The following is a 14,102-nucleotide window of genomic DNA, read 5'->3' on the forward strand; positions in this document are numbered from 1 at the left end:
GTGGTGAGAGTGGGCGGCCACGTGATGTCCTATGTGTCGTTGGTGCTCAGTAAGTATCTGTTAAATCGTATCAGTAAGTTCAAGTTCAGATATAACTTGACGCATTAAGGTGTTAGACAGTCTCTCAGAAACCGAATCCCTTCAGAACGGCCCCTCTCCTATTAATATGTGGTGTCCTAAAGCCATGCCCTTTGTCTTCCCCGGAGGCTGTCTGGTCAGCCAGTAAAGGGTCATAACCGAGCCCCTCCAGAAGAGGAGGAAATAACTAACTCCTGCTGAGATGGAATCTTTCGATTCATCCTCCAAGCCCGAGAAGCCCAAGTGAATACTCGGCCAGCCCTGATCTCCAAACGGAGGCCCCGTGTCCCGGAGCACAACGGTGATGCGTAAGGCAGGCGTGTGGTTTGCCCCAGCATCAAGTATACAGAACAGAGACCGGGACGTGCTGGGTAGGCTTCTTCTCAACACTTCACAGAGGAGGGGCCCTGTGCCATCACGGAGGGTCACTTGAGGTGTCCCCGAGGGTTCCTGTAGGTCACGGCTTCTCATCCCGACTCGTCCCGCAGCCGTCCTGTGACGGAAGCTACATCCCGCCCCGTACGCGCTGCCATGACCTCCCTGACGAAAGACAGACGTGGCGCCCCTGTGCCGGCTGTCCGAGAACAGCAGCAGACGACGTGGGAAGAAGGGGGCCGAGTCCCCGCCGGAGCTCTGCCGGCTGCCCTCAGACAACTTCAGACCGACTCCCAGGTACAGTCCATGCCATCCTTCGGCCACAGCCTGCTTCCAGCACAGCTCAGACCTGCTAGTGTCCCGGGCACAGGTGACTCATCAGAGTAGTAAAATGGAAGCGGAAGGTCATATGTTACGTTTCAGAAACAGAAGAAATCAAGGCGAGTTCAAAGAATATGAAGTGTGTTTTCCCTTGTGTTTGGAACCGAAGGCTACAGACCAGAGCTGATTTCAATGTTGATTTCAACAAATACATTTTGCGTCTAACTAGGCCCAATTTTGGCATATATTCATCATCACTTAAGCTTATTTCACAAACATGCCCAGCAGCTATTTTTACAAAAACGATAATTAAGATTTGAAGAATTTTAAGGGAAAACGAGCAAGATTAGATCACAATGGGGCCAATATTTTGGAACAATACAAAGCTTTCCAGTTGCTGAGGATTTTTTAAAAAGTAGAAAGAACGTGTTTCCATACAGGGAGAGGACCATGTTAGTAGGAGGATGATAAAGTAAGGAACAAAGATCGCTTTCGCAAAGGAGAGAAGTAACAGACTAACAGACTGTCTTCTTTGCACTCGGAATATAACCTCTCGTCTGCCATCTCTCAGAACCAGAAATGTCACTGTAAGTAATCTTGCCTGAGGACAAGCACGGAGACACAGGCACTGTAGTAAGCGCAGCAGCCTGACACTGCCACGGACCGCCTGGCCTCCGCCAGGACACGTTCTTACCCAGGCTTCATTCATTCCCCAGGGACCAGGGAGCGGAGGCGGGCTGCTCACAGGAATGACCGAGGCAGGCCCGCCAGCTTCAGGGCTCTACCAGGAGGGGGCGCCCTGCGCTCTTCCGATCAATAGTGTGACTTTGAAACCAGAACACCACCAGCCTCACCTTCACAGGTACGTGCCATAAATTTCCGGGTGGCTATAGTTAATGCAAAAGTAATTAGCTTTTCTTTACACGAATAACCCTCTTTTCCCATACACAATAAATACGGAAGGAATTATTTACTCTATAATTGTCTGCCGTGATTTAAAGTTAAATAAATAAATAAAGACAAAGCACTGCTTAGTAATCTCAGCACTGGAAGTACATGAAAAATTATACTCACTGCATCTAGTCAAAGCCAGTCCGACATTGGGACCAAAGCCACATATATATTTTAGACATAAATCTCTATAAAATCCATGTATTGCACTCAAGAGACCGAAGCTATCAAACGTTTACCATCTCTTAATACACAAGCGGTGCTAAACTGTACTGGTTAGTAAACATTAGTCATGAGCAAGTGCCAATATGGCTACTAAAACCCTAAGTGATGGAGACGATACCGCCGATGCCTTCAGAATATGTCACACAAGATTTGCGACGTCTATTTACATGTGAATAATCACACTGCTGCTTTTTGGTTACAAAGCAGGGAAATGCAGTACTACAGGGCACAGGAATGCTGCTCTGGGTAACAAAGTTTATTTCCGGTGGGAGGCAGGTTCCATTAACAAAGCTTTCGAACACATGACTTTCACGCTGACACTGAGTGCTGGGGCAAAGCAACAGAACGCAGGCAACAGTAGGCACCAAGAGAATGCTAAACGGGACGATGTTCAAGAGAGAAAGAGTCTGGATTTTTAGTTTTCTTTAGGCCTGGGCTCGGGCAGTGTGCTTCGTTGAAATCAAATGTGCACGCAGCTAGTAGGACTCCGTCGTTTACGGTATAACTTTTCAATGATTAACAAGGAAAGAATACTTTCATGTGTCAGCAGTAACAGAAAATCTGAATGGTACCAAAATGGAAGACACGCTAAAGGTAAAATTGGCCTAGACTACGAAGCTTCCTTTCCACTGCTGCCAGTGGCCTGGGGAGCATCCTCCAGCTCTGACTTCCTCTCCTTACAGGTATTGTCTCTTCTTCCGGAGTTTGTGGTTACAGGGAATATTTCTTGAATGGGGAGAAATTATTTCCAAATATAGAGCTTTAAAGAAAAACTCGGAAATGAATGTATCTTCACAGTTAGATTTCAGAAAAAAAGAAAACACCAAATGAGGTCTATGGTGACTCTTAAAAGGCACTTTAAATTTTAAAGGTTAAAAAAAAATCCTCTTACTTAATCCAGTTCATCAGCTCCACTGTATCTGGATCATAGAATTCTCTCAACTCGGAGAGTTCATCCATCATTCCTGGCCAGAACTGAAATTAAAAACAAAACAAAACAAAAACAAAATCCACCCCCACACCCACAACTGTCACTAAGATTAAAACGAAAGGGGACAAACGGCATATAGCCTGTGAACTAAATAAACACGCAACCGCAGCATCTGAACGACTTCACCGCGGCAGTGGACCCTCCTAGCAGAAGCCAGCCAAAGTCCGAAAAAGGTTCCCCGAGTTATTCTGAGCCAAAGCTAATCAGGGCTAGAGGGGTTGTCAACTTTTTACAATGAGCTTTTATTTTACTCTAATAAAAAACCTGTTGTATGTGGTGTTAGTATCTAGTGAAACATTCATTTGGATAGGACAGGAAATGGCAACCGCGAGAAGGTTCCCGGTATGTTAGAAAAATAGATCTTCCATCATGCAATCTACCCTTCGATGCGGAAGGTGCCCTTACAAGACAGCGCCACGTTAGAGCTGCAGAAACGCTCTGGGACAGAATCTCCTCTCATCCCCACAGTTACCCAGGGAGGAAGTGGACGCAAGCGGGCACCATCCCTACTGCTGTTCACGGTTCATTTTGTTGGTGTGGAGACGCTGGCTGGAGAGGTAGCCCGACTTGACCAGCTCACGGACTGGTAGAGCTATGGCCTGAAACCTGACTCCAAATCCAAATCCAGGATAGCCTGGCATATTTTAATATAATTACAGGTACAATGGGAGAGAAGAATATTTGAAAGTAGGACTCTCCAGGAAATCAGGAACATTTTATGCCACTGGTGCCTCCTACTCAACTCAAGGTAGTGAAGGGGAAGCAGAGTGCGAACACCACGCTCTGAGCTTACTGCTTTTCTACCATAATTCCCTATTTAATCCAACAATTAATTAAATGTTCACTGCCGTATCGAATGATAATCGGCTAAGAAGCCTCGATAATCTACATACGTCCTAAGGTGAACAGCAGAACTCCCATGTTGGAAGAAGGCCAATGACAAAGTGCCCGTGCTTCATTAATTTTGAAAATACAGGAATTTTATTTAGGAACCACTAACTAGAACCCGAGTGAAACCTGACTGCTTGGAGGCTGTGTTGTCAGCCCTGTCACTTTCTTATCATCTCAACTTTGGCCATTTTTACTGCTCATTCTCATCTAGTGTTGTGGGTGGGTGAACCCGGAAAACTGTTGGTGATGGAAAACCAAGACAGCACTACTGTCTCAAAGTTTTAGAAGAGATGTAATCATAGTGATTCAATGATACCTTTGTAATATTTCAATTATCCCTATTAATTTGGATAATCAATAGAATACCAACTTTTTAATGATAGGTCCAAATTATGTGGGTATAAAACATATTTTAAAATCTATCAATTCAATGGATAGTAGATATTTTTCTAGCTTGAAAGTTGCTGTTGTTAATTCTGAAAATGTTAAAATCTAGTAACATTGTCTTGTGGCAGACTTCTTAAACAGTGTGAAAGTGTCAAATTAACTAAATGCTGTTTCTAAATGACTAGCAATACTGTGAGAATGCAGCGATGCAAATAAATTAATCAACGTGAGCATAATAATAACTCCTGATTTTAGAGTGAAGTGCATGCTTTTCCCTTTTAAATAGGATTGTCCTAAAGAGACATATAGCAAGATTGCTACTATGGACAAGGAAATCTGAAATCCTCATTACAATTGTTCTGTGAAACTCAAATGAGGCTTCGAAGTAGAGGAGTTCATTTTACTTATCAGTAAATCTGTTCAATAGTTGGAAAACAGATTCAGTTTCGGGGTAATTCTCAATATACATAACACCTTTATTTTCTTTGTGATTTTAAATGTGGAGAGGTTGGAATATCTCAACGGTTTTGTACCGTGGAAGCTGGACGCATGAAGATTTCTCCTGAAGTCCGATACTGAGAAGGGCTACGCTGGTTCTAGGCAAGTCTTCGGAAGGATTCTTCCGAGTTACTAACTCTCACTCAAAGAATATCAACATAGACTTCCTGGAAATGATGGCTTTTTTGGTGCTCTCACTGGTTTTTCTATAGTAATGGTTTTCAAGAGAGGTGGGGAGAGGGATTTTGCCCCACCCCCAGAGGGATGTTTTGCAATGTCTGGAGGTTTTTGATTGTCCCAACAGGAGAGAAGTGCCATTGGCATCTAGGGGGTCGAAATTAGGGATGTTGCTAAACATCCTACAACACACAGGACAGCCCCCTATGACAAGGAATTACCTAGCCAAAATGTCATTAGTCCAGGGAAGCCCTGTCCTGTGTGTAAGTGCCACCTGGAGGGCCAGGGAAACACATTTCTGGACTCCACTCTAGAGGTTCTGATTCGGTAGGTCTGGTCTGGAGTGGGACCCAAACATCTGTATTTCTAACAAGTTCCCAGGTGATGCTGATGTTGCTTGTCTGGGGACCACACTCTGAGACCCAATGCCATATAGCGTAGTTTGTTTCTTCTAGAATGCCCTTCCTGTTTTACCAAGAACAAGAGACTGAAGTCCTCAAATAGCTGTAAAAAATGAACACAATTCCAAATACATAGCTGAGACATGGAAGAACTCAGCCTACACAGAGAGGCTGTGGAAAAAAGACTGCTACTGTGTGCATACGTCTTTAGCGTGAGACCAGAAACGTGGTGAGCTCTGTCTTCTCTGGGAGGAGGGGGTTTATCACCCAGAACCAACGTGCAGAGGGGAAGTTACCTCATTCCTTATTAAACATAAATTCTACTTAATCTTCCGTTTTTGCTTTCCAGATGTTTTAAAGAAGTTTCATTTATTTACATCAGAGCAAGAAAATTCCCAGGGGCAGGGTGGTAGAAATAACCTATTTCTAGGTTTTCCAGTATCTGAGTTAGCACAGTGCTCTGCCTATGACAATAAATGTCTTGATGGATAGGAACATGATAGAGCATGATTTTTTGAAATATTTACAGTAGAATCATCCAAGAGTGTGATTATCACATACTATTTTTAGCCTAAAACCTCTGGCTTTGAGTAAAATCTTACATGAAAGTATAAGCCAAACCCGAAGCTGAGCTGCAATCGCTAATCCTCCCCGTGGCTGAGCCCCCTCCTCCCTTGAGACTCCCTCCCAAATGAGGGGCGATACACAGTAGAGGATGAGATCTACTGTTCGTTCTGACATAAAACCAAATTTGAAGGAAAAAATCTAAACTTAAGAATATGTGTAAGATTGTTTAAAAAGAGAGGGTAAAAGCTCAGTTGGATGGCGTAGTCTGGGCTCCCTGCCCAGGTACTGATTCAAGCCTCTAAATCTTAAAGATGCGTCAAGAGTCACCAAATCGTCCATCTGACTGGCGACTCCCTGTCTCTTACGAAGGATTCTCAGAACTGAAGCACAGTTAAAGCTATTTCAGGAGTTACTCAACTGAGAATATGAGGAATTTCCTTATTTCCTATTGAAACTGAAGGACAGATAACGAGGCTAGTCTGGGACTGTACTTACTTACATATGCCCAGCCTCTTACAAAGTGATTTTAAGCATCTAATAAAATATGTAGGTTAAAGTAAGATGCATTTTAGGATCTCTTACTCTAAAGCAGGTAACAGGGAATTATTTTTCTACTTAATTTACCTCAACATAGGTCTGAAAACATCTTTCGGAATTTGCATCAGCGGAATAGTAAGTCAAAACCAAAGTTAATCAGAAAAATTAACCTGTAGTCGTTTTTGCTACAGTGTTTTTACTTGTTAAATACTATTTGAGAAATAGATGGGTTTTCCTATCAATGCCAGGTGGCTTCATAAGAAGCCAAGGAGAGGTCTGTAACCTCCACAAACCATTCTATTTGCCAGTAACATAGAGAGTACAGAGTCAAAGCAATTATTCTGCTAAACTGATTAATGGCAACAATGAGGAAAATCAGTCTTACCTTATAGCCCAGATACAGCAGTATTAATATCGGTACTGAATATCGCATTATACATATCTATATAAGAAAGACATTATTTAGATCACAGGTATTTTGAACACTTTGGCCTTACAGTTTTGTTCTGTAAACATAGGACCCATTCTTTTTAAAGCAACAAAAATGTGATTTCACGGAGCATGAGTCTCCACTATGCCAGACAACGGGGTCAACGTAAGGGTCCCAATCACTCATGAGATACTTGTAGCTTCTACTCTATTGCCACCTTGTGAGTTCACACGGGAGAACAATTCAAAACTGCAGTTATAGGCTATTAACCATAACCATATGCTTATTCATATTTGTGTTTTCCTATCCCCCGTTATTAATATTTGTTTTAAGGATAATTTATTATAATAATAGTGATAACTGGATAATGGAGTTCTTGATGATTTGTAATTTTTCCTTGTGTGCTTTACAGTATTTCCAAATTCAGTATAATAAGCAAATCTAACCAATGGTTTGGGAAAAAATAAATAATTTAAAAAATAAAATTAAGAATAAAACTATTTTAGAAATAACTCCTTAGAAAATCCTAAGGTCTACGGCCACACCAGCCTGAATGCGACCGATCTCGTCTGATCTTGGAAGCTAAGCAGGGTTGGGCCTGGTTAGTACTTAGACGGGAGAAAACCATAAGGTGCCAGTTATCTATTTTCTGCCTCAAATTTTAGTATCTGTTTCACTGGACTGATGTAGGGGCAACTACTGAAAACAACAATAATTGGTAGGAAAGAAATCCTGAAAGTCATAAAACTAAAAGGGATAATAGCACTGACCCTCTTTGGGTTATAAAGATGGATCAACTTCAGGAGTAACTCCCATATTTCAGGGCTGCATAAGCCAAACGATGCAAACACACACATGTGTGACGTCCAGAGGTACTTCATTCTGTAGGAAAAGAAACAGGCAAAGGTCAACAAGTGCCAGCCAGCCGTGGAGAGACCCGCGGTATGAGACAGTTGTACCATCTGGGACAGGAAAATCTAACTAAGACTGTGCAGGAACCGTCTGCCAAAGGATCAGTTACGAGTTTCACTGCCTTTTGAGAACCATCATATAGGTAAAAATAGATCAATCTGGGTAATTAGGAAAAAAGTGGTTATTAATAATATTTTGTACTGGAAAAGGTAGCAAACAAGAAAAATTTTATGGCAACCATAATTATCAATGAAGATGCCCGTCAGTTTCCAAGTTACATTGCTAAAATATGTCAGGTAAAGAATGGTCAAATAAAAACATTAATCAAGCAAACAGATCAGACAAAATACCTCATCGTACTCAATGCCAAGAATCCAAACAGAATGGTATGTATTAAGTTGTAGGCAGTTTCTGGTTTCAGGATGATCGTGCACTTTCCCATTTGACCCATGGATTGTTGATTTGCAGAATCACTGAATAAAACAGCACATGTACAAAATTGAAACTGGATACATAACTGTAAGTTAGGTAAATCTTTTTAAAAGATTTATGCCTTCATATATATACAAATGTATTTAGAAACTTATCTCTTCATATATTTAGAAATGTATTATTGCTCTAAGACAAAATGAGTCAGCATTAATCAATTTTGAATTTATGAAGCTAAAAGTGTTAAAATGCATCACTAGCTAAAATTTAACAAATTACATTGTAAGGAAAAATTTAGAGTACTTCAACCCTTTATAAGAAAATAGAAAAAATAGTCTTCTGGAGTCAAAAAGATAAAGATATCTTTAAAGATATTTCATGAGTTGCTAGTATTTTGTAAGTTTTCATAAATAAGAAAAAATAAAAATGTGTCCATAAACTTGGAATTCAGTTCCTTTAAGAACAAATGATCACATTTTAACCTATCAATACCTCATTACAGATGTCTGACGTGATTTTTTTAAAATCAAACATGGCTACGTTAAAATAATTACACCCATAATATTAACAATAATTCCTCATCACGTAACACCCACTTTGTATTCTATTTCCCACGTACTGCCATTGCTTTTTTCAGGTGGTTTCTTTGAATCAGGACCCTAAGCTTTCACACTGCATTTCATCAACGTCTCTTTAAGTTATCTCTCAGTCAAAACAAGGATCCTCTGCTTTGAGGCTGTTTATTGGCTGAAAGAAATGTCATTTGTCCTGTAACTACTTCCACCTTCTGGATTTGGCTGATTTTCTCCTTGTGGTGGTGTTTAATACGTTTCTCTATGCCCACCCTGCTTATAAACTTATAATTAGATCTAGAGGTTAATTATTAGAGTCAGTTTTATTTTGGCAAGAATACTCCATGGGGGACCTGCTGTACTCTAAACTGGGTCACACCGGGGAGGCACATACTGTCGTCTCTGGTGGTCCCCACTTTAGAGATGCTGAGATGGACGAGTGGGTTCGGATGTCGTCCAGTGTGTTGTCAAGGGCATAAGGAAACAACAGGAAGTGCCATCAGTTTCAGATAAAAGCAATACCTTGTAAAGGCCCCACTTAGCCTTCATAAAATCCAACACACCTGGATACGTAGGAGGCTTCCATGTAACTAGAAAACTATTCTTCCCTAGAAATCCTTTCAACCACCCTAGATACGTATGAAAATTAAACTGGTATTCTAAGGTAATTTTCACCACTGGTAGTAATCTTTACTTAGGTGTCATATATTACAACCCAAACCCTGGCTTCTATGTTGCTACTAAAAGGTTGCTCCAGACAAGAACATATGTTCTCATTTTCCCCTGATACCTGAGAGAATTCTGCAACACCTCTCCCCATCTCCCTGGCCAAGCTGGAAAGCTCATATTGATCCCATGAATATAGAGCCCATGAGTTAATTCCTTTTCAGTCGTAGCCTTTACACCAACACAGATGTGTTGCGTGAACAGAACAGTATCATCCTTCCTAGTATTGAGATGGTGGAAATATTTTAAATACTTGGCATCGATAAAATATCCTTCAAATTACTTAGAAGTTCATCTTAAGATACCATTATTCTTAAATTACTTTAATTAATGTAGTACTTTTCCTCTAATAAGGTTCTAATACCCCTACGTGGTAGATGAGGATGTTCTAAAACCTTACCCACAATCATACACCAAGTCAGCCTGCAGAGACGGCTCCTAGATTCACACTGAGCATGGCAGACATTTTCACAAAATACTGCAGGCCAACTCAACTTCCTGCTTTGCATGCAGTCTAGAGTCCTGCCGACACTTGGCGTGTCTGGAATAATATTAAATTACGCTGTCTAGAATAATTTCCATCTATTTTCACAGGGCTGGATTTTATCTTGGGCTAGAGATCAGGCTAAGAACACTTCTGAAAGATACTAAAATAGTTTATAGTCAATGAAGTATTTTCATGGTTCAATGTTGCTTCACTCTCTTAATAATCATAAAACATCTCAACTGATCTGGACTCATTTTAATGCCCTTCTCCAGCACAGCTCTCCGGTGGCTGCGAATCACAGCCCACCAGCACCTTAATTGGCAAGATAACTATGGAGAAAAAGGGCTTCCTTCTGAGCTTCATTAAGTTTTCACAAATGACAGCAGCTTCAATTTCTTACACTTAATTTTCTTTCAATTTAACACGGACAGTAAATGCAAAAGCCCTCCATCAGCCTTGCAGGTAGGTATTCCACACGTTTTTAAAAAGTCTTTATACTCCCTGGCTCTTTCTTTTAGCAGATTAGTAGACATGTTAAGTTTTTAGAAACAGCCAATTATTGCTGAAGACTTTGGTGGACTCCAACTTTACAAGCCCTTTAACAACATGCAACAAAACAACAGTTAACTCTTGATACTTCATGAGAAATAAAAAAGGCAGCTAGACCAAGAAAGGCAGAAAAACAACAGGAAAACTAACAATGAGAACCAAAGAGAGACTATGAGTCATTAATAGTAATACGAGCTAATGACATATAAAATGCACAGAATGTTCCAGGCGTGAGGCACCATTCTAAGCACTGTATGTCATTTTAACTTATTTACTTCCCACAAACCCTGTAGAGTAAGTCCTCTGAGTATCCTGTGTCTATAGAAAGGGGCATACGGGAAGGGCTCAAAGGGGACAGTCTGCTCGGTACTGCCTTTTTGCTATGTCTTAGCTGGTCCATCGTTAATGACTGAGTGGAGTCCAATCTAAACTGGCTACGTCCCCCCTTTCAGCTGCACAATACCGCATCTGTGTCTGATTGATTTTCAACGGAGCACTTTTTCGGCAACAGAGAGCAAGTTCGTTAAAGCACAGCATAGGCTTCCGAAACACGCCATACCTGAGATTATGGAAGGCGACTGCTAACGCTGCCATCACTGTGATGGACAGAACAAATATGTAAGCGTAAAAAAGGAGAGTATCTGAGAGCCTTCCAAATGTATTAAAAGGTAAGAGGCCAAATGCTTCTTCACAGAGATACAGATTTGCATCGAAATCTCTAGGGAACAAATGAAAAGGCAAAATATTAAATTCAAAACAAGAGAAGTAAACCACACATTTTTCCTCAAAATGAGCCTGGAATTAATAGTTCAAGGCACTATGAAGTTTGAAAGTCCCTGCTGATTTAATATAAAAAAGCAAACATAAATTTTAAATTCAGCCATACCTTGTTGCTCCAAACCCAAATTTTGCCTTCAGAAATTTAAATATGTGTTCGTCTGACTTCAGATTAAGAATTTTCTATCAGGGAGGGAGAAAATGAAAATTACTATTAGTGCCTCATGCATGATTTCCTGATAATTTCCCAATGAATACATACATCTGGTGTCCAGTTTCACAGGACTGCGTGTGTGTGTGCGTGTGTGTGTTTATAGCAAATGTTCTCAATAGTTGTCAGAAATGAGGAATTCTAACACAGTGACTTTTACACTCCTTCATCCCCCCCCCCTTTTTATAAGCAGAATCACTTTTTTCAACCTTATAAAGAAGTTCAACACGTAAAATAGATAAAAGATGAGCTTCTTTGGTCTCAGGGAGGAGATGGCTGAAGCCAGGTGAGTACAATTTTTTTTTTTTTTAATCAGAAAACCAATAATTTGATGATCTGAGACCTCAAACAGGTATAGAGCCCACAGGGCCTCTCTGGCTTTGGGGTCTCCGTCTGGAGACACAATTGATAGAAGACTCATTCACACAATGACAACTGAAGGCTCAGTGGTGGCCCCCAGAGTGAACAAATACCAGCGCATATCATTAGTGATTAGGATTTTAATTCACATCATTTTATTTTTAACATACGCTTTACAAAAATCCATATAACATAAATCAGTCAAGAAATTCTATCAAAAGGAAAATGAAGACAGAAAAGAAAGTAAGATGAATCCAGAAGTGAGGTTAGTACATAAAATACATTTGCTAGAGATGAGCTGCAAATCTGGGCTTACACATTCTACTAGCAAATGCAGAGGGAGATAAAAGCACAGGTCATAAGATTAAAACAAACTAGTTGCTCAAAACAGATCCTAACACTCCTAAAACTGAGACTCAAGAGAAATTTTCCCCATGGGTACGGTAAAAACAGCAGGAGTCTCAAAGACAAATTTTTTCTAATTCCTCTCATTGTATGTAGCTGGCAAGACATCAAGTATGACTCAATAGATGGTATTCTTTGGGAAGTCAAGAATCAATGGTCCAGGCATGCAGCGCTCTACTGGCTTCACTCAGGCACGGATGACTAAATGTCTCGAGCGGGGGAATGGGTGAACTGCGTATCTTTCAGCCAATCTTTCGGAAACGCTGATTGCTCAGCTCAAGTAAGCTTTTGATAAGTACTGAACTGTGTGGGGTTTAAGAACTAGCGACAAGGACCTGGAGTGGAAGTGTTTAATGTGGCCGGATGAGTGAGAGTCTCTGAGAGTCAACAGACAGGAAGAGGGACTGCCAACGTACATGCGGATGTCTCCTGCCCTGAAACCAGCCTGCCAGGAGGGGCAAAATCGTTTCAATAAATCACTGTGGTTCCAACAGTAAAGCTAGTTTCTCTCTCTTCTTTTCTTTTGTTTTAAGTAATCTTCTATACCTACCGTGGGGCTCGAACTGACGACCCCGAGACCAAGAGTTGCACGCTTCACCAACTGAGACAGCCAGGCGCCCTGCCTGTTCATCTATCAACTTAACCCAGTGAAAATCATGTCATCTTTTTCTTTGTACCATAGTGCAAGAAAACGCTCTCTAAAAAGTAGAATTTTTTACAATTAGAGAGACACTCGTTTAATGCCTTTAAAGTTGAGCTTTTAAAAAGTGTAGTGACTCAAAAAGTGAGTTCAAGTTAGAACATATTTAAAAAATGAGCAGAAATCAATGACTGAGATAGAGAATAACTGTTTCAGAAACAAAGTAAAAACTGAGCTTGTTAAAAGGAGAACTGGTCATTCTTTAGGTAACTTTAATTCATAAATTAAATGTCATTTTATTAACCTACCTTAATAATGTTGTTGAGAAAAAGTGTCAAGCATAAAACTGCAAATAAATGTAATAATAGTTTCCCCAGCCTATTAAGGAAGCTTCCAGTTTTCAGATTTTTCTAGAAATGAAAACAGCTGAGTCTTAATTCTTAAATTACTTCAGAGACATTTAAGATGAGATTACTTAAGGATTTAAAACATGAGATCATGCAACATACTGGGAAAATATGTGGAAAATATCACCTACTTTTCACGAGGTTATATACTATCTTAATGCTTGTAAATGTCTAATATAAATGTAAATGAATCCCTTAATATAAAGCTTCATAATATCAGAAAACTGTCCTAGTCTTTTTTTTTTTTTTAGACCTTTGCAACTAGAGTATGGAGTGTGCCAGAAGGTACTCAGGATACACTGACTGAACAAATCTCGTGGTCATTTAACCATTAATTCATGTATCACAGACGACACAGCAAATTAAAGACCTACCAGTATAATAAAAGATAAATTGTGCTTATAACTGTCAGATTAACTTTACAGATCATCAAATATAATAATAACTAATAATTTTGAAGAATTAAATAGGCATGATGTTTATTTATAACTAAAGTTAGAAGGATGAATGAGAACTATTGTTTTAGATCATCAACTGAAGCCTTTTTTAAAAAAATCTTTGTGACAGCTTGTCCATGACAGGATATTTTCTTCCTAAAGCAGAAAGTAAAACAGCTTCTTGATATAAAAGTACTTATGAGAAATGTTTCTCATATGCTTATGAAAAAGAAAACAGGCCTTGTGACATTATGTGAAGAAAAACAAATTAAATCTCATGTAACTTTAAGAGATTTGAATTCTTTAATAAAACCAAAATATCAGGTCAATGTTTTCAAATGTGACACTCCAGGAATGTCCC

The 14,102-nt window shown here is 40.0% G+C and overlaps 1 protein-coding gene across 5 annotated transcripts in view; it reads right to left on the reverse strand.

Annotated features, from left to right (window-relative positions):
- The window catches only part of DPY19L3 (dpy-19 like C-mannosyltransferase 3), a 78,046-nt gene that overhangs the window by 13,748 nt on the left and 50,196 nt on the right, over positions 1 to 14,102 (reverse strand). For 4 of the 5 annotated variants that reach the window (XM_053906049.1, XM_053906052.1, XM_053906053.1 and 1 more), the window contains 7 exons: positions 13,206 to 13,307; positions 11,391 to 11,464; positions 11,064 to 11,222; positions 8,092 to 8,214; positions 7,600 to 7,711; positions 6,785 to 6,841; positions 2,843 to 2,925 (listed from right to left, as the gene is read on the reverse strand). In XM_053906049.1, coding sequence (XP_053762024.1) covers positions 2,843 to 2,925; positions 6,785 to 6,841; positions 7,600 to 7,711; positions 8,092 to 8,214; positions 11,064 to 11,222; positions 11,391 to 11,464; positions 13,206 to 13,307 — 710 coding nt within the window. The remainder of the gene's footprint in view (positions 1 to 2,842; positions 2,926 to 6,784; positions 6,842 to 7,599; positions 7,712 to 8,091; positions 8,215 to 11,063; positions 11,223 to 11,390; positions 11,465 to 13,205; positions 13,308 to 14,102) is intronic. The other variant, XM_053906050.1, reaches the window with a different exon arrangement.

This window comes from Panthera pardus, unplaced genomic scaffold, assembly GCF_024362965.1.
Source record: "Panthera pardus isolate Hobbes unplaced genomic scaffold, ASM2436296v1 HiC_scaffold_18, whole genome shotgun sequence".
Lineage (NCBI taxonomy): Eukaryota > Metazoa > Chordata > Mammalia > Carnivora > Felidae > Panthera > Panthera pardus.